Source organism: Simochromis diagramma, unplaced genomic scaffold (genome assembly GCF_900408965.1).
Source record: "Simochromis diagramma unplaced genomic scaffold, fSimDia1.1 OVJJ01000307.1, whole genome shotgun sequence".
NCBI lineage: Eukaryota > Metazoa > Chordata > Actinopteri > Cichliformes > Cichlidae > Simochromis > Simochromis diagramma.
The window spans coordinates 791,246-811,121 of record NW_024386786.1 but is presented as its reverse complement, the minus strand read 5'-3'; the positions used below and the strand labels follow the sequence as shown (position 1 = coordinate 811,121).

The 19,876-nt window shown below is 40.1% G+C and overlaps 1 protein-coding gene across 2 annotated transcripts in view; it reads right to left on the bottom strand.

Moving 5' to 3' along the window:
• Positions 1–13,362, bottom strand: part of grin2da (glutamate receptor, ionotropic, N-methyl D-aspartate 2D, a) — a 154,169-nt gene extending 140,807 nt beyond the window's left edge. Inside the window, exons 1-4 of one of the 2 annotated variants that reach the window (XM_040022989.1) lie at positions 13,107–13,219; positions 12,067–12,134; positions 10,824–10,961; positions 1,578–1,844 (exon numbers count right to left, since the gene is read on the bottom strand). In XM_040022989.1, coding sequence (XP_039878923.1) covers positions 1,578–1,844; positions 10,824–10,904 — 348 coding nt within the window. In that variant the 5' untranslated portion in view covers positions 10,905–10,961; positions 12,067–12,134; positions 13,107–13,219. Of the gene's footprint in view, positions 1–1,577; positions 1,845–10,823; positions 10,962–12,066; positions 12,135–13,106 lie in introns of both variants that reach the window. The other variant, XM_040022988.1, reaches the window with a different exon arrangement.
• Positions 13,363–19,876: the final 6,514 nt, after the last annotated feature.

Below are 19,876 nucleotides of genomic sequence, written 5' to 3'. Positions count from 1 at the left end.
GGCACCACTAGCCTGCACATTCACTACGTGCGATGTCACATACGAGCCCCCACGCATCTACCCGCGGCGGTATCAAAGTACTGTTGCTTCCATCCGCTAACGCCTCTCCCCCGCGTCTTTTCGAGGCGACAACCCGGAAGGCATATAATAGTGCCTCGCGAATGTGATTGGTCACAACAGGCACGTGCAGACTCGCGGCGTGGCGTGCGTCATGACGCGTCGCGATGCCTTCACGGACACACTCCGGTTGGAATCTTAAGATTCCGATTTAGTTATAGATGCAGTTCTTTCTTAATTTTATGTGGGTTACATTTGCATAGTGTTTTTTACAACTTTGGCCCCTTAGATGTCGCTTCTGTTCCTTTTTACTGAGGGGAGCACTGAAGAATGTAGATCCCCATGATATTTGTGATTTCCACATGTTGTTCTTGATTTTTACAATATTTACTAATATTAACTCAGAAAGTTACAAAAATTACTTACTGAGGAAATTATTTCAACATATTCTTGCTGTGCTAACACTTAATGTGATTTATCAATAGCAATGGATAAACATGGGTCTAGTGGTCTGACTTTATGGCAAATAATACATTTTGATAACATTTAGGTTATGTTAGCATTAGCACCATAAAGGGACAAATCAACCGTTTGGTTGACCACTTTTTAAAAAAATTATTAAACATTTAATTTCACTTTTTTTAATGCTGTCAAGTGACATACATCTGTTTAGTAAGTCCTATAACACTATCATATAATCAAAAAAATATATCTTTCTATCAAAAACACTCAAAATATGTTGGATGTTTTTTTTGTTTCTGACTTCCTGGTTTGGAGAGGTATAAGAAGAGCCAACAGTTTCCATTCACAGTGCCTTCTGGAGGATTTTTTTGGCATTACAGATGTAAACCAATTGGTAAAAAAGACTCAACAAGGTAGGTCAATTTCAGTGACAGCCTCAGTTAGATATAGGGCCTGAAAATGTGCTCTACAAATTGGTTGAGCAGAACGCTAAAGGGTTGAAGGCTAGTTAGCTAAATAAAGAATCCACAGTATGTGAACAGTTCAAAAGTGTATTTTGCAAATGTCAAGGCTGATGATTTTAGATGAAGAATCTAGACCTCTCCATTGCTGTGTACGTAGCTAAAATCTTCCTCACATACTGCAATGCACTTTTAAAACTGCTGAAGGCCTAAGCGAACAGTACAGCCTTGTAGTGTGTGAGACATTTTATCTGTCTAGGGGCAAGACCATTGAAGGTTGTGACTTTCAACGTGAACCTAGAAGCTGAAAGCACGAGGTTACATTAACAATAGAGGAAAATATCATTTTTGAGGGAGAGATCACCATCTGCTTCTTCAAGGCTTGTGGAGCCTTCACAGATCTCCCCCACCTGAGCCTCGGGCTACAGAAGTGATTTCAAGGTTGGCAGCTCATCAAAATGAGTGGCAGGTGGTACAGATATCTTTCGTTAAATATATTTCTTTGTATTTTTTTTCCTTTTTATTTACCATAAGATAAATGAAACCTTTTTCATGGATGTGTACAGCAGGAAATGACATTTGTGTTTCCAGCCTTACCTGGGCTTCATTGTCCTTGAGCAGTCGTTTCGTCCGTGCCCCACCGGGGTCGTCCGTTACATTAAGAATCACCACACTCTTCCTTTCCCAACCAATGAAAGAGCCATCGGTCATACCCTCCACCATGGCCAGGAAGTCCTCATAGCCATGGTGACGAGTGGTCACTACAGAGAAGGAGGTCCAGTCATACTCTTCAAGCACCTCGAAGATAACCTCAAGCTGGAGCAATGTGGAGCAGGTGAACTGGAGGTAGATGGAACCGCTCTCCTAAAAGATAGGAAGGAGACGCCATGAGACAGAAATTTATTTGAGGACTTGGACAAAGCAAACACAGAATTAAATGTCCGTTAATTAAATAATAATATTATAGCTTTAAAAGGTCCATTTAGTGTCAGCATCATAATCGGGAAATGGCATCTTCTTTAAACACGCCTGACAAATTAAATGAAAAGCTAAACCCTTGACCCCCCACACTAAAGGGGATCTTGTGTTTCATTTACACATTTCTGCTGGCATGGATTGACACCACTTGTCCTTTTCAGGGAATGGCCTCTGCAAATTAATACAAAGTTGACTCATCACATTTATCTCAAATCATTTTTATGATGATGACGACCCATTCATAGGCATGAGATGTAATGTTTGCCCTCTGAATGGTCTGAATGTGAATATTATATCAATCATACACTCTGGCCTTCTCAGTGACCAGATCTCAACCCAATTGAACAGATGAGTGATGTTAGGCCAACATTATACAGTGTTACTTGTAATGTTCATGTTCGGCAAAAGTTAAAAGCTTTAAATCTGGCAACAAATGAGTGGCAAGTCTGCATCCACACACACACACACACACACACACACACACACACTCTCTACCAACTCCTGAAGTCTAAACCAGTGCCTGCATACTGCTGAGCTGAGGAGGTAGTGCACAGTGGGATTTTAGGGCTTTCTTTAAAAAATTAAAACAGTTTGCTGCAGCAGGAAACATCCAAGATGAAACCAAATCAGTAAACTGCTGGACCAGAAGAAAGTCTTGTTTGTACTCTCCTGACAGTAGAACCACCGCCGTGAGACATGCAATTCTGTATCTTTTTTTTTATTTTTTTTTTTTTTTATCTCTTTTTCTATATCGTGTTAAACACAATATCAGTCATTCATATACCATCAATTCTCTGCTGCTTATCCTTTTTAGGGCCATGGGGGGGGCTGGAGCCTATCCCAGCTGACTTGGGGGAGAGGCAGGGTACACCCTGGACAGGTTAACACAGACAGATTCACACCTATGGGAAATTTAGAGTTTCCAATTAACCTATCCCGAAGCAGTCAAAACACATCTTAGATATTTTTTGGCCAACAATGAATGACCATGTTCTTACTTTCTGTGCATCTACTGACACAATTTCCTGTTTTAAACACGAAGATCCGCGGTTAAAATCCACACTGCTTAACTGCTCTGGATGTAATTCAGTGATACTGGACTGTAAGTGTGTAAAAGTGAGCAAATTCATACAGTAGCTGTCTAAGCAAGTTCTCTTCCAGCTTAGCCCTTTTCTTTGTGTGAGACTGACTTTAGTCCTAATAAGAGGGGAGCACTCAGAGGAATAAGACAGTCTGTCAAAAAAGTCCTTGGTTTCTGAATAAGGCTTTCAGTGTCAATGAAGGAAACAATGATGGCCGCTCTCTCTGCTTCTCCACTCATGTTTAATCTGGACAGATGAGCTACTCAGTGAATTCTTTTCTATTGACTTTTGTGCCATTGTATTTTTTGCTGAAATGAGAACAAAGTATCAGGATGGGAAAATCCATAAAGGTTGAGAGTTGGAATGAATGTGAGCTTAAACACTGAATATATAGTAAAAAACTTATCATGACAGCGTGCATATTCCAGCGCTCTTTTGCTGTCCAAGGCTTTTATCGGTTTAGCTTGTACTAATTTTGGCTCTTTCTCAACATTAAACAAAGAGGTAGAGGGCATGTGTTTAAATTAATCATCAAGGCTCTGCATCTGCGGGTACATGTGGATGATCAAAGAGGAAACTTCAGGGCGTAGCTTTCCACTCATCCATGTCGACGGGGCTCACCTCAGGTTGCGCTAAACTGAACTAGGTCAAATATCAAACCAGCAGCCTGATTTATGATGTAAGCTTGTCTGCTTTCTTTAACCCAGCGGAGAGTAGAGTGTGCTGGGAACGTGCATCGAGTGAGCAGTTGGGTGGTGGTGTATGAAACAAAAATCAAAGCGCATGTGTCCCTTTGGAAGCTGGAGCAAAAGAGAAGAAAGAAAACTTGCACTCTTGTAATTTAAACACTCTCCAGAAACAATGAATGACTGACGTAGTGTCCCAAATCACAGCTGTAGAAGCACTTGTGACACAAGGTTGATTAATTCTTAAAGCGTATTAGGAAACATGTTTGACTCAGCGTCCCGAAGGCAATTAAGAACTGATTAGAGTTTACTTATCAGACATTTCTCAAATGCAAAGCTATACTCTGGAGGTAAAAATACCCATTTGTTGTGTTAAACCTCAATTGGCGGGGTCAAACAATCGTGGCTTTTCTAGATACCATTTAAATCAGTCACAGTGGAAAAGGCAAGGCATAAGCTAAATCCTAGTACAGTGCTAGTAAACTGCAATGTACTCTTGTTAAATTAGCCTTACTGATTTCTCAAGTTCCAACCAACCAGCATGCTTCTACAAGCACAGATGCTGTCACTTAAACTAAATGTATGCTGTATACTGTTTTAAAGTCTGTTTTGATACACAAACTGCCAATTAGGTTCCCAGACCTAGATAGATACTTATATTCATAGGGAACTTAACATCTCAATATACCAGCAAACTATTAGAAGCAACATGCCAGGTTAAGTCTCTAGGCCCTTAAACGCACCACCTTAAATTGCCCCATGGGCTCTGCCTGGTTGCCTGGCAGAAAATCAAGAACTAAAGTTCATCCAAGACATGAAAATTCAGAGGGATGTTCAACATAACCAGGGGTGCACATAAGTAGTCCGCAGACACGCACCAGATAAGAAGTTGCAACGAGTGTTTGCGTACATAAGATTTTCTGGAGGAGGACAGACATTTGTTTAGAACTGTTAAAGATGTCGAAGAAGCAAGCTCCTTTAAGCAATTACTTTGGTGTTGTTGTGGGATTTCTCTTTAATGTATTGTCTTGATGAAATGCTTTGATGTTACTTAGTTTAGTATGTCTGGTTCACGCCTCATTCACGCTGGGAAACAGACGGTGAGGACCTGGTGAATGTCTCCCAGGAGACGGAAGCTCACACAGGAAGGCTTGGCCCCACAGTGGGGGAGAGTCTCACAGGTGATAGAGGGTTTTCTGTTTAGAGCCAAGGTGTGAACCTCAACTGTAAAAGCCTTTTGTTCTGTGACTGTGTTTAAAAGGGACCTGAACTGTTCATTGTCAGAGACAACTCTCAGTGCCCCCTGACTGACGTCTCTCCTCATGCATGGGAAATAAAGTGTTGGGTTTTAACTGCTCATCGTGTCTGCAGGCTTTGTTAATAAGTTTCCACAACAGTGTTCAGAACCGCAAAAGAAGCGCGTATTCTCGTACAAGTGGTTGCAGGAGGTGAGCTGGCTTCAAACAAATGATGCTGTGAAAATTCCACTCGAGCGGACAAAAACAGTGCCTTTTATATGTACGCAAACGCGCTTTGCAACTTCTTATCTGGTGCGCGTCTTTTATTTTGACAGCGCATGCGCACCTGCGGACCACTTATGTGCACCACTGAACATAATGATGCTTTCTTTGTGTCAGGTAGCTCAACAAAATCCCCCAAAAGATGAGCTCAACGATGTGGTATCACCCTGCTTGTCAATCAAAACTATTTGCTTTAAGTTTTGTGTGCTCACATAAAGAAGATGTTCTGGCATCATTCCATTCCAACACACAACAAAATGATCAGAAGCATATGACACATTCTGTCAGCTAAGAATCTATTTCACTCTTAGAGCATAATGTCATGAAAAGCTGGAACTTTCAGCAGGTTTTAAACTGAAAATATTAACATAACCCCCAGAGCAGGTTAGGTGTGCATATTAAGTTGCAATGATGATCCATATGCTTTCTTACTTAACCCTTTAAGACCTACCATAGAACCAAGTCCGCCAGAGCTTATCTTATATTTTTACATGCTGTAGTGCCATTTTGGGGAGCATTTCAAGTTACTATACATCAATACAACCATTATAGCCCAGATTTTATATGCATTAAGTCCATAGTAACTACATAAATTGCAAAAAAATTCAATTAAGTACAAACAAATTGAAATTTGTTTTTGTTCCATATATTTTTAGTTAGAGAAATTTAAGAGGTTTGTCCCTCAAAACTGTAAATACAAAAAAGTTGCACAAAATAGGTTAAAAAAAAAAAAAACAAAACAAGAAATTTATTTTAAATGTCTTCATAGTTTTATTTTTGAGATACACCAATTTTTATATACTGCAGGAAAAATGAAAATAAATATTATAATCCAAATTTGCAAAAAAAAAAAAAACACACACACACACACACACACACACACACACACACACACACACACACACACACACAACAACAACACCATACGCATCAAAAGAAACTATTTCCAGCAGTGCAATTTGAGTTTTAAGCATCCCAGAAACTATTCAGAAAAGCATAAAGTCAAACAGGAAGTGTTTTGAACAACAAACAGTTTTTGATCGGCAGAGCGTGTTTCTGGAATATTATGTTTTTGTTGCTGCAAGTGCTTTTTATGCAGTTTTTGCAAAGCCATATGTGGAAGGAAACTGTGACCTAGGACAAACTTATGGCATAAGATGTAAGTACAACTCTTCCGTTTTCATATACAAAAAAAAAAAAAATCATTGCGCTAGCTGATGTTGTTCCGGTTTACAAGGATTTAAAAATAGTTACGCAAAACGGAGCGTGCCTGCTCCGACCGGTTTTAAAGGGTTAAACAACTTAGGAAATGCAGGGTACACCCTGAACAGGTCACCAGTCCATCACAGGGATAGCCATTTTAAGAGAGAACTGTCTTTATTAGGCTAAAAGCTCTGACTTTGCATTCAAAATAACTTTCCAACTCATTAACCTACTTTGTTTTATCATTCTTTTATTGAGTCTGTTTTATCTTTTTGTTTTGTGGCCTGGTTCGGTCAGACCTCCATCACAGAGAAAAGCTCACTGAATCAGATAGTGAGATGGTCCAGTCGAGTCACAGCCTTGTTTAGCCTCCCTGTACTCCAAACAGTTAGGCTGATGGATTTATCAATTCTTAATAATGGTTCCCATCCTCTATAGCAGGGATGGGGAACTCCAGGCCTCAAGGGCCGGTGTCCTGCAGGTTTTAGATGGTTCCTTGATCCAACACAGCTGATTTAAATGGCTAAATGACCTCCTCAACATGTTGTGGCGTTCTCCAGAGGCCTGGTAATGAACTAATCATTCGATTCAGGTGTGTTGACCCAGGGTCATATCTACAACCTGCAGCCTTGACCTAACCCTGCTGCCATCACTAAACTTAATAGGAACTTTTTTTTCTTTTAATCTGACTCATCTTGTCTAAATACCAAATATATATCTGTCAGGTTTTTATAGGAGTGTGTTTTGTGAAGTGATGCCAAATGCTATCATGTTTCTGTAAAGCAAATTTAGCTATGGGTATAAATAAAGTAACCTTGAACTTTAACCTTGGTTTCCACTATAGAACTGAAGTAAGAATACCGTTAGCAGAAAATGCCATCAGTGAGCAGCCAACACGATAATTCTCATAGAGCACTAAACATGAAAGAAAATAAACAACAATTGAACATGGCTGCTGGTTGATTACAGGAAGTAAAAGACAATCTGGATCTGAATAAGGGAAAGCTGCAGCGTATATATGTGAGTGACTGATTAGCTGATTGAGCACAGCTGTGTCATATAATTGACAGGAAACGGAACAAAGGGCAGATGTATGATGAACTGAAGCGCACGACAAGCAACATTTATAAAGTAGAACAGAGTGAAAGAAGAAGAGAGTCAGAACCATGACTCCTGACGATGAATAGTCTCTTCTTATCTCATTTTATCAACTGGCAGAGGTTTGCAGCAGCTCCTTTTCTTTGATTGCCAGACCACAGATTTAAAAACCTCAGGTCACTGAGTCTACAGATAAGATTATTTAAAAGGTAAAATACATATTAGACTTTGTAAAAACCCAAGCGTCCATATTTGAATTAGCAGCATAAACATATGGAGTCTTTGCTGGCTCTGTAATGATTCTGTACCTTGTGCTACTTCAAAGGAACCTCACAGCCTTCTAGAAACAAAGTTGCTTTTGATTACGAATATGCTGACAGTTCAGTGCCTGAACGTGTATCATCAACCAGTATTTATATTCATCTACTCACAGAACTGCAACTGAAGTTCATTGATGTAAAAATCACAATAACCACATCGTATTGTCAAGATGATCCACTTAAAATAAATTGGCCCACTTATTACACATCACACCTGTCGCAGTGAACTGCTTTGTTAGCTTGAGCTGCTTATCGCTAATCACCGTCAGAAGGCATTACCTTTTTGCCACACTCAGATTAACTAGCTGGAGAGCAAACACCAAATAATTGGCCTACAACAATGAACAAAGCAAAAATAGTTTTAAAGAAGATGCCACAGTCATGGTTACTAACAGCTTCACGAATTTCACCACTAAAATGGTGATCAACACATCAGTGGTGGGGAAAAAAATATAGAAATAAACATAAAAACACAGTTACTGCAATTACTAATCCACCACTTCCCAGCTGTATGATAGTGGATTGCATTGTTACTCACACAGTCTGCTTCTAATGTCAAAAATCCAACACATTTTTCTTCACTGTGAAACCGCTGATGCTGACAAGCTCAGCAGCAGCAGCACCAACAAAAGTGGAGCAGCCCGAGCAGACATTTGCTTTCTCTTCATCATGCTTACCAAGGAGATCAGAGGAGCAGTTTTCTGACTTTTTAAAGTATTTAGAAAATAACTGCCTCCTACGAGAGACTCGTAGGATAGAAGTTACATATTTCTCACCAGCTCTATTTTTTGCTACCGGAAGTATGACATACACCCGACTTTTTCATATAGAGAGAGTTACATCCATATTACTCACACGCCTAGATAATTTGTCAACTCTAAAGCTTTTTTTTTTTTCTTTCTAAAAGAGTTATGAGCATTGAATCAAGTCTGCGCCAGCCCTGCTTCTACAGTATGCTGAGACCAAGGTGGAGAAAAGAAGTGAGGAGAAACTGTACACTTTTAATAACTTCTCAGATTTCATGTCTGGCTCATCTACATAAAAGGTGCCATGCTGCTCTAATTTATATTCTTATATTAACAATCAATCAAATCACAATAGTTGCCATCCCTCACAGTGCCAAACCCGCAGAGAGTGATCACAACGTCGCAGTACCGCTCATTAAGGTTTTGAGCTTCTTCGTTTTGGTTTTGCAGTTCACAAATTTCTGGTTTAGTCTCACTGCTTTTATTAAACTCATTTTCCACCACAGCAGGCAGCCATCAAAAGACTTCCAATAAACCTATTATACACCACCTGCCCAGCACCAAACGGCAGACACTAAGTCGGGCTGGCAGTGCAAACTTACTGGAGGTTTTAGGAGCTAATGGACTAATATTTCCCAGCTCCTTGAATCACAAAGTGGAGTGACATCCTTCGGGTGGCAAAAAAAATTCAATTCAATTAAAAAATAATATTTGATGAAGTTTCAGCTTTGAGGGCAAAACATTAATTTTCTTGCTTGAAATTGCATTTTTAATTATTTATCAAAGTAAATGTTTAAAAACTAATCTGCCAAGTCAATAATGTAATTTTCATAAAGAGAAAGCTCATTAGGAAAGCGTTCTTATCCAGTGTCAGATCGCAGAAGGTGTGATTCTTCACCCACTTAATCAGAAGCAAAAGCAAAAATGAACAAATGTGCCAGTAATTTAGTGATCATACATAATCTAATTAAAAGACAGTGTAAACAAAAATGGCAAGTAGAGCTTTAGCCATTACTGAACCATAAATATGCTTTAAGTTAATGGATAGATTCATGTTTTCACAAGTGAATTTTAAAGCAGTCACATCCAAATATAGACACAATCCCTGCTTTGCTTTTCTGTAGCCCACATTTCTCTGTTAAGCTCCAACAAAAACAGGAACTTTGTCCCAGTAAAAATGCATCTTTCAAGGTTATCCACTTCATCCATGTCAGACTACTTTTTTTTTAAAAACCTTGGCTGATTAGAAAACGAGACACAGGTGAAAGTGATTACACACATGAAGAGGAAGTAAAACTGGTACCATGAAGCCATGAAAGGAAAACTGTCCTTCAAAGTAAAACAGGAATAAAACAAAGCTCTGAATCAAGAGGAATCCTGCTCGACATCACAACAGAGAAAATGGAAAAGGCACAGAAAGACGAGACAGAAAGGCCTAAAACAACTAAACATGAACCATGACACTGGAAACATCTCGACTAAATAACCATATGGTAACATCAAGCTTGAAAGATTGAAAATCACATGAACTAAGACTCACAATATGCCAGAATCAGAACAGGGACCCAAAAGCTCCACAAAAACAAAACTCCAACTGTAGAACAACAGCAAACAGAAGGCAAAATACAAAAGCACAAAACAGTGGAAGCATAACAGGGTCAACAGCAGCCTAAATGCTAACTAGAAAAAAGACATACCAGCCATTTATTTCACTGGTGAACGGACTCCAGTGTTTACATCGGTGTGTGAACGTTGTCTTAGTAATAAAAAACCTCTATACTACAGCAAGAGGTGAACGTGAAGGCAGACAAGGCAGCCAATCAGATGAAACTCAGGGAGGGGAGCCCTTAAACAGACAGGAATAAAAATGGCTGATGGAAGTGGAAATGAGCATTGCAGAAAACTGTAAACATGACATGATTGCACGATACTACCAGGTCTAAAAGGCACAATTTGAACTTCTTTTCATGCAAATCACTAAACATTTTCATTGGTTCTAATTTTGGTTTCATTAAATATAAAATATAACTTTTAATTAAAAATACCAAAAACTGTTTCCTGGCCCCCTTCAAATGGTCTGAGGTGAGGAGGCAATTATCACTTGGCTTATTTCTTAAAGTGTTTCATCTTCCAAGCCACAGAAAGTTCTTGGTTTAGTTCAAATGAAATCAACTGGGTTGGTGATGCAATGATAGGTAATCCATTTTTACCTGTGGCTCTCTTCCCAGACTGGCTCCTCCCCCAACGGCAACAACGGGAACCCCTGTCTGGGCAGAAACGAACTCCAGCATCGGGGCCAGAGGGGCGCGGTTCGGCGGTGGCGGTCTCTCTTCCTCAAACACTAAACCCTGGAAGTAAAACAAAGGTTGCACATTGAAACCTGGCACATCAGACGGAAGACATTACATCAGCCTCATTGAGAAGCAATTTCATAATCATCTCACCAGAATTATATTCATCAAAGCCATTTTTTTTTTTTTTTTTTTTTTTAAATCGTGGCGCTCCGAACCCCGAGAATAATTCAAAGACTAACCAAGTGAGCAAAAGTTAATGGAACAATAAGTACATTCACATGCTGGTCACAAAATTCCTGATAGCACTTCATTCTAATGAAGACTGTATTTTCTTATCCTGCTAAGAAACTGAATCTCTCCACTTTCCGAAATTTAATGAAGTCATGAAACATCTATCAGATGTTGGGCTTTGCTTCTCTGCTTGGCAATCAGTGTTCAGAGATATAATCAGAGTTAAATCCCTGCAGTGGACTGGCATCCTGTCAGGACAATGGGGTGTGTTGTACCTGTGCTGCTTAAGCTGCTTCACACCACAGAAACAACAGATAAGCTCCTGGCTTATGGGCCACCTCAGCTCCTGAAGGGCCTGCTAGGTGTGGCTGTTGCATGCATGCTGAACTATTTCTGCAAAATCTCTGTCTCTCTCACGATATATATGATTTCTTATTGAAATCTGTGTTGCTAATGGTGTTTTGTGCGACTATTTTTTTTTTTTCTAGAAATCCCTGTCGCATTATAAATAAAATCATGAAAAATGCATGAACTTCTGGTGAGGCTATTGCTTTACATAATAATATGAGGTGGAGCTATTGTGATTTGAAGTTTGCTTGATGACTTAATGCTTGTTTTCTTGTAGCGATTCGGGGAAGTGGATTGAAGTTAAGTGTAGATGACAGCTCAGTTCTCAAAGGGAAGCATTTGATATGCAAATAGCTTATAAACAGGACCTGGAGATAGGGTGGCAAGTGTTATTTAATAGTTAATATCATACTTGATCGAAGACATTCATAACAAGACCCTTCACTCTGCTAACATGAAAACAGACAGAGACACAGATTGGATACATGCATGCATAATGTATTTTTCTGTTGATGAATGGATGGATTAATATATGGCCGAGTAAATAAATCAGCAGTATAGTATGCAGCACATTTATTACCTCTCTGTATGGTCACAAGCAGCTCTCAAGTTGCAAACTCAGATCTGCTCCCATCCACAAGAGTCATACTATGAATGAATGAGTGAATAGATGAACAGTGAATATGGATGAATAAAATAAAAGCACAAAACACCAAACCACGACACTGCCCTAACGACCTAACACAGTTAACGCATTTCTCTACTAGAAACCTCTGTGACGCGTCACAGTAAGAGTACCTGAATTATCACATACATGGTCCCCATGCATGAAAAAGCATTCACTGATTCATTTAAAGCCACATGACCTATCAAGAAGGTAAATGAAAAGAACCTCACGCATGCTTTCCAACAAAGTCCATCTGACAGTCACAGCGCTTCATACTGAGACTGGCCAACTGTGCAGATGTGAGTAATTATGCAGGATTTGGAGTTCTCCTTTTATTCTTCCTCCGTAACACCTTTTGTCAGAGTGCATCACTGTGACCAACTGGTAATTTCAATTAAATGAATCCTCATTAAATCTAATAGTGATAATTACAAAAGCTGCAGTGATACAGAATCCTTTGTACATCATACAGATGATGATTATCATAGTACTGAAGAGCCATTCCAAAACCGATTAAGGCTACTCAGATTACATTCAGTCTGAACCAAACACACTGCATATAATCTTAATCTTTCTTATCTTTAAAAAACATTTTCAAAGTTAATTAATTTTCTTGAAGACCAGCATTGTTTACATCAGTATTTCTACATTTGAACTGTTGTTGCATTTGTTAGTGCTTTGCTGTCTTTATCGCTCTGCCTCTTGTGAACTAAATTTGTCTCAAAAAATGATTTATAGGGAACAAAAAGTCATGTACATTATCATATATAAGATGCTTAAGAGTAACCACATTGGATCTTGACATCCAGCCATTATCACATTTTGACCTGAAGGGAACTTATTTTTTTTATCACTATTTATGATCATTTTGTTCCAATTTTGGCGATGTTAACAGTTTCTCTCTTACAGTCTTTGGGAATGTAACAGTAGGTTTTGTGTACTTGTTTGTCTACCTGCAGTGGTGTTGTGGCCAGCAGCTCACACAGCTGCAGCAGCAGGGTCCCGGGACTGCTCTCATTCACAGCCAGGTAGATGACGTTGGCCTGACCCGAGGGCGTCATCACCGTCTCCCCCACGAGCGCGGCCAGCGACAGGTGTGACGAGGAGGAAAATGAAGTCATCTCGGCCACTTCAGCTAATGAAGCTGTCTCTGTTACTCCCCTTCCTCCCCCTCCTCCCGGACCGTTTCCCGGACCGGGCCCCGGCTCCCCGACCCCCGCACCTCCCACCACCGGCGTCTCCGGGAGCAGGGAGGAGCCCGAGTGGACCACGGCGATGTTGACACCACCTGAGTCCCTCTCTCTCTCCCGGGGCCGGAGAAGCAGGGGGGGCGAGGGGCGCGCGGGCCCCGTACAGGCCAGGACAGCCAATAGCAGTGAGAGGGCGGGCCTTGGGGCCACCATGGGGTAAAAGGGGGGCCAGTTGCAGCTGTCGGAGGGAGTTTGGCAGGTGGGGTTTGGGGATTTAAGGGTAGTGGGTGGTGCCTCTAGGGAAAGAGGGGAGGAGGAGAGGAGGGAGGGTGGTGAGGGGGTCGGCGGTTCACAGTGCTTCACCTGATGAGGAGAAGAGACCCTGGAGAGGGAACAGAGAGAAGAGCGTGTTTGAATGAAGAACTGCAGCTGACCTGCTGTCATACAGCTTCTCTAACCATAACACGCATTTCAAACAGTCACTTATTTTTCTTTGTTATATATCAAGTATGCATTTATGCATTATCTCAAGTGGGACGGCTGATTTATGTAGGCGTTGTGAAACACTTATTCTCCAGTAAACAATGTACATAAATGACACAGAACACCTACTCATCCTTGAATTTAATGCTTCTGTTCCGACATCCTGCAAGTCTGTAAACAAAGGAAGGATTCAGGCAGGCAGAAGCTGCTAATTTTCTTAACACCGCTTGCATCCCTAACAGCAAAATTCTGCTGACATTTCAGATTAAATAGGACAGCACATAAAAGTTAAAAGATTCACATTTGTCAGAGTGCAGTGCAAAAACTCCAGTGACTTTATCATCAAAGGTGCCATATCAAAACGAGGATCTCGTGGATTAATTCTTATTCCAAATACAACATGGGGCTGAAGTCTGGAGAGGATAGTGGCTTTTATTCTTGCATTCATAATGGAGCAACAGAATTAAACCAGAAAAATCTCATTAAGCAAAACCATCAAATCCTCTCTGTCTATGGACCAATAAGAAGACACCGGGTGCCTTGTTTCCTTTATATTTATCAGGCCAACGTTGCATCTGAAGTCCTTTTATTCAAGTAACAAAACATGTCTAAACTCAGCAGTTTAGTGTTACGTCACTGGTCTCAGTGCCAGCTCATGTCACCTGCCCTTCTGCCCATCCCGCAAATCACACATGCATGTCACAAAATGACACACCAACATTTAAGTGGCTATAGCCTCACTCATGTTGCTGCACATCTGCTACCAGCTTTGCAACTCGTCTGCACCTTATGTCCTCTTTGTCATGATTTGTGTGAATAAATGATGAATAATCCTGAAAAGAACCATTCCAGTGTTTAGTGTGGAATCCAGCCAAAGTGAAACTAGAAGTGGAGGAAAAAAGCACAGTAAGCAGGTCAGGTCATTTCCTCCGAGATAGAAAGTTCAGAAGACAGGTTTTCATCTCTAACAAATTTGGATTGTTTTTCAGGGTTTGTTTTTTGCACCTTTCAGCAGAGACGGAGAAGTGAGTTGGAGCATGGCTTTGTGGGGATGAGCCCAAAGGAACAAGCAGGAGCAAGAACACAGAGAATAAACGGAGAGAACAACTGGAATAAAGAAACAAAGAAAAACCTGCAGGTGACAATGGTATAAAATATGAACTGAGGCATGAAAGGAGTAGAAGAGCCTCAGATAGAGGAGTGTAGATTCAGCTGCAGAGAGAACATGCCGTTTGTGTTTGTAAAGGAGAGCAAAAGGGTGAACAGCGAGACCTCTGTGGATTTATGAAAGTGGAAAGGAAGGAATGTTAGGAATATGCACAGAGCACTGGTGTATATATAAGTAGGTGTAAAAGACAGAAAAAGAAGGGCCAACCAGTGCATCAGTAGATGGGCAATATGGTAAATGGCCTGTATTTGTATAGCGCTTTACTTAGTCCCTAAGGACCCCAAAGCGCTTTACACGTTCAGTCATCCACACATTCACACACTGGTGATGGCAGCTACATTGTGGCCACAGCCACCCTGGGGCGCGCTGACAGAGGTGAGGCTGCCGGACACTGGCGCCACCGGGCCCTCTGACCACCACCAGTAGGCGGTAGGTGAAGTGTTTTGCCCAAGGACACAACAACCGAGACTGTCCGAGCTGGGGCTCGAACCGGCAACCTTCCGATTACAAGACGAACTGCCAACTCTTGAGCCACGATCACAATATGACTGCAATGAGCTGCATACTACTGTATATAATGATTTCTACCTATAAAATAATAATAATAATAATAATTTGTGCATGATCTAACATTATGACCAAAGTCCAAATGTTCCAGCTAAGCTGAAATGCACAGAAAAGGCAATCACAATAAAGACTCTGCTGCAAATTCCCTCCAGAGCTACCCTTTGGCACTGTAGTTGATGGTTTTCCAGAGGAATCCTCGGGGGAAGTAATGATTATTTTCCTCATATTTCCCACTACTAGTTGCTTAAGATGTTGATTATGCAAATGCACACTTTGAAGTTTCTGTATACTACAGTCTAAGCTACGCCACTGCCAGGAGGACTACCTGCTTGCATAGTTGCAATGAATGAAAACATGTTGACTTTTACTCTGACAAAAATGAAAAATCTGACACTTGTCTCCTTTGCAACTTGACAACATTAACTGTAATATAATTAAAATTATCCAATATTGAAATACTGTAATAATTCAAATCCTTAAAATGCAATAGTCTTTGGTGAGCAGGTGATCTTTAATTTATTTCATGAAAATTGTTCTATTTGAGTGAATTTTAAAACTCTAAGTCTGTAATTTTTTTTTTTTTAATGATCTAGATTTCATACTTCATCAGTTGTCTCATCTTATAAGTCCTGTGATTGCTGCCTATCTTTATACTTTAAACAAAATTATTACCATCATGAGGTTACCCAGATCCCTGTATGTCTTAGGTCTGCAGTTATAAAATAATCAGTCTGACAAGGATTCGTCTTTGCAAATATGTGTAGGTAGGCATTCATGGGCTCTTAGAAATACCCAATTGGATAAATCAACTAAAGATAAGCCTTAACAATATACTAATATGCACCACTGCAGCTTGCTTTTTCTCTCAGTGTCCTTTTGGTTGGTTGATGTTGGCTCATGGTAGATGGTGAAACAAACTGCTTGTCCAATCACAAAATGAAAAGCAACTATTCGTGTGCCTACCCTTGCCCATACAGGTTCCAAGGACAATTTCCCAGATGGCTCTGTGTAACAAACCATCTGGTGTGTCAGGTTAATCATCAGGTATCCCACCTGACAGTCATGTACACCTTTCTGCTGCCTGTTGTGCACTTTGACCACTTGATGATGATAATAATACAAAAAGAAGCCACAATTCAACAGCTGACGAGGAACCTGTTTGTTGGCTGCATCGCCCTGAAGCGTTGCACACGTTCACACATCTAGGAAGTGCCCAACACACACACACACACACACACACACACACACACACACACACACACACACACACAAACATATCGACTTAGTTGTTCCGGGTTAAACAACTTGCTCGAGGACACCTCAACTGTAATTGCTGAGGGAGTCAAGAAAGCTGTTTTTTCAGACACAGATTAAATTTTACAATAGTTTGATAAGACTCTGTACACTGTGCTCAGCTCTACTAAAGATGTCCATGTAAGAGCTAAAAGAGGTAACAACACTATCCTGCAGCAGGTTAACATGTAAGTCTGCCCGACCGAGGCACCACAGACATTTCCTCCCCTCTCACTGTCTAGTTGAAGTAGGTAGAAGACTAACAGGCTGATTCTGACACTATTTTATTTCCACTTTTTAACCAAAGGAAAAATGTAGAGATCAGAGATTTGATCAGGACAGCTGACACAATAATATGTGGATGAAGATGAAGCATCTAAACAGCATGATAAAATAAAACATTAGCTTAGAGACCCGTGAGGCTGGAACACAATGATCATTTACAGTATATATTCTATGACATATAGACAAAGTTTGCGTGAATCATATTACAGAATCATTACCACAGTAAAAATACAACTATTGGGTAAAATAATTCAAGCAGCATATTCTACTGTGAACTGATCCCTTATTAATCACATACTGAACATAGAAAATAATAATTTAAGATGTTATAAACAGACTTGTATTAAATACAAAGAGTGATTTGAGTACATAGAGATACACCTACAGAGAAATCATGAAGCCACGGCTCTCCTTGGCTCTATAGCTTACAGCCAGTTTTAGTTTATTGTTACAGCTGTGCCTTTACTTCACTTGGTTTTCTTTACTGTCACTCTCATTGTTTCATTTACGTAAGGAAGACAGCTGCTTTGTGGAGAAATCCCACTAAGCAAAACGTGGCAAAAAGGTAGCGAACGTAGGGGGACATGGTTGCTACAAGAAAGTGAATAAAAAATTTACATTAAACAGACGCGACTAAGATTACAAAGGTGATTCAAGTGTCTGTGAATGTGATGTTTTCTGGTGCCAGATGGGCTGGTCTGAATATTTCAGAAACTGCTGAGCTAGTGGAGTTTGTAGAGTTTACAGTGAAAGGTCTGAAAAAGGGAAAATATCAGTGAGCAGCATTTCTCTGTAACAGAATTCCTTGTTGCAGCCAGAGGTCAGAGAACAGTCTGACTGTTATGATCTAAGGTAACAGTAACTCAAATAATCACTTGTTATCACTAAGATATGCAGAAGAACATCTCTACACACACAACACATTGACCTTTGAAGGTTACGGCAGCAGAAGACCACACCAGGTGTCACTGCTGTCAGGTAAGAAATTAAGGTTACAGCTTACAGCCTCTCTGAAATTAGACACTAAAATACTGTAGAAAATGTTGCCTGGCCTGATGTGTCTTTATTCTGATTTCTACATTTTGGAGGGTAGAATCAGAATAAACAACATAAAAGCATGGATCCATCCTGCTTTCTCTCAGTGACTCAAGCTGGTGGTGCTGTAATGGTGTGGGCTTTTTTTTTTTCTTCGTGTCCCTTAATTCCAAATAAGCATTAATTAAACCCGACAGACTGACTATTGCAGCTGACCACGTCCATCTCTTTATGACCACACTGTACCCTCTTCTGACGTCTGCATCTAGTGTCATAGTGTCTATGACCTCCATGGACTGTGGAGATTGCAGTTCAGAGCACCTTTGGGATGTGGTGGAACAGGAGATTCGCATCATGAATCTGCAGCAACTGTGTCACACTGTCATCACAGTCTCGACCAAAATCAACGAGGAACGTTTCCAACAGCTCTTTGAATCAATGCCTCAAAGAATTAAGGCTTAATAAAGTGGCAGCTACGTGCATTTCCTAACTCTGTTGTCTCAGAGTTCATAATTGTACACAGAGATTTAATTTAATCAAGAATTTGCATATATTTTATATATTACAGTACAGAGCACTGTGACCTAGTTACACCACCTCCTATTAATAAATGTTAATGTGAGCAGTGTGCATTATCAGTACTATCCTCTAGTGGATAAGATATTAAGACATCACTTATCTACTCTACATTAGTGCATTACTAGGTTGCTAAAATGTCTGCAAGAACTGATTTCCCGGGTGAGGACAGAGAGACCCCAGTTGTATCTTTCACATAAAAATCCAGCTTTAGTTTCTCTTACACTGTCAAACACCATCAGTCACACACTTCAGTACATTCCAGAAGTTGATAAGTGTTGTAATTTTCTTTTTGGGTGTCCCCTCAGATAACCTCTTTTCAGTAACAACATTATCTGTTTTTAGCTTTAGGGTTAAAATTGGAGTTAAATCTAATGTAACTGACTGAAAAGGGGAAAAAATGTGATCTCTGCCACTAAAGTAAATCCTGATTCTTGTGCAATGCTGCCAGTGAAGGAAAAGGCTGGATTGTAGGGGATCATGGATTTATATTACAGTTTCATAAAGGGCCATGTGTCGTTTCCAAATGGATCAAGAAACAGCAGCAGGAGTCATTTTACAATATGTGAATATGTGGATGTGAAATGTAGTACCTTCAACTGTATTTAAGATATACAATATTCATGGGATTGCATGCGTTTACTGCAACTGTTCCTGTGAACATTCCGCAATATACTGACGGGACTGCAATGCACAGCACAAAACAAAGCTTTAAACATGTCCCTTCAGCCTGAGTGCTGTGTAATATACTGCCAAGAGCAGTCCAGCAAACAGAAGCTTTTTCTAAGCATTACGGTGAATGTGAGGATATAAAGTATATATTACGCTGTGGTTCCATATTGTCTCCAAACTCAATTTTTTTAGCATTTCATAGCTGGTGAATTAAATTAATGATATGAAGAAAGACATAATTGCCTTTATTAAAGTAAACCTATTATGCTTTAATATATTCTGCCACTTACATATTTTTATAGCGCTGATGGTCCAAATTACCAATAAGCAGCCCAACGTTTTTACGATGTTGACTGAGAATGTCATTAATATGATCATATCAGCTTCAGAGAAGCTAAAATGGTTTGTTTCATACTGTGAACTTAATGTCTTCACATGCAATGAGCTGCACTAT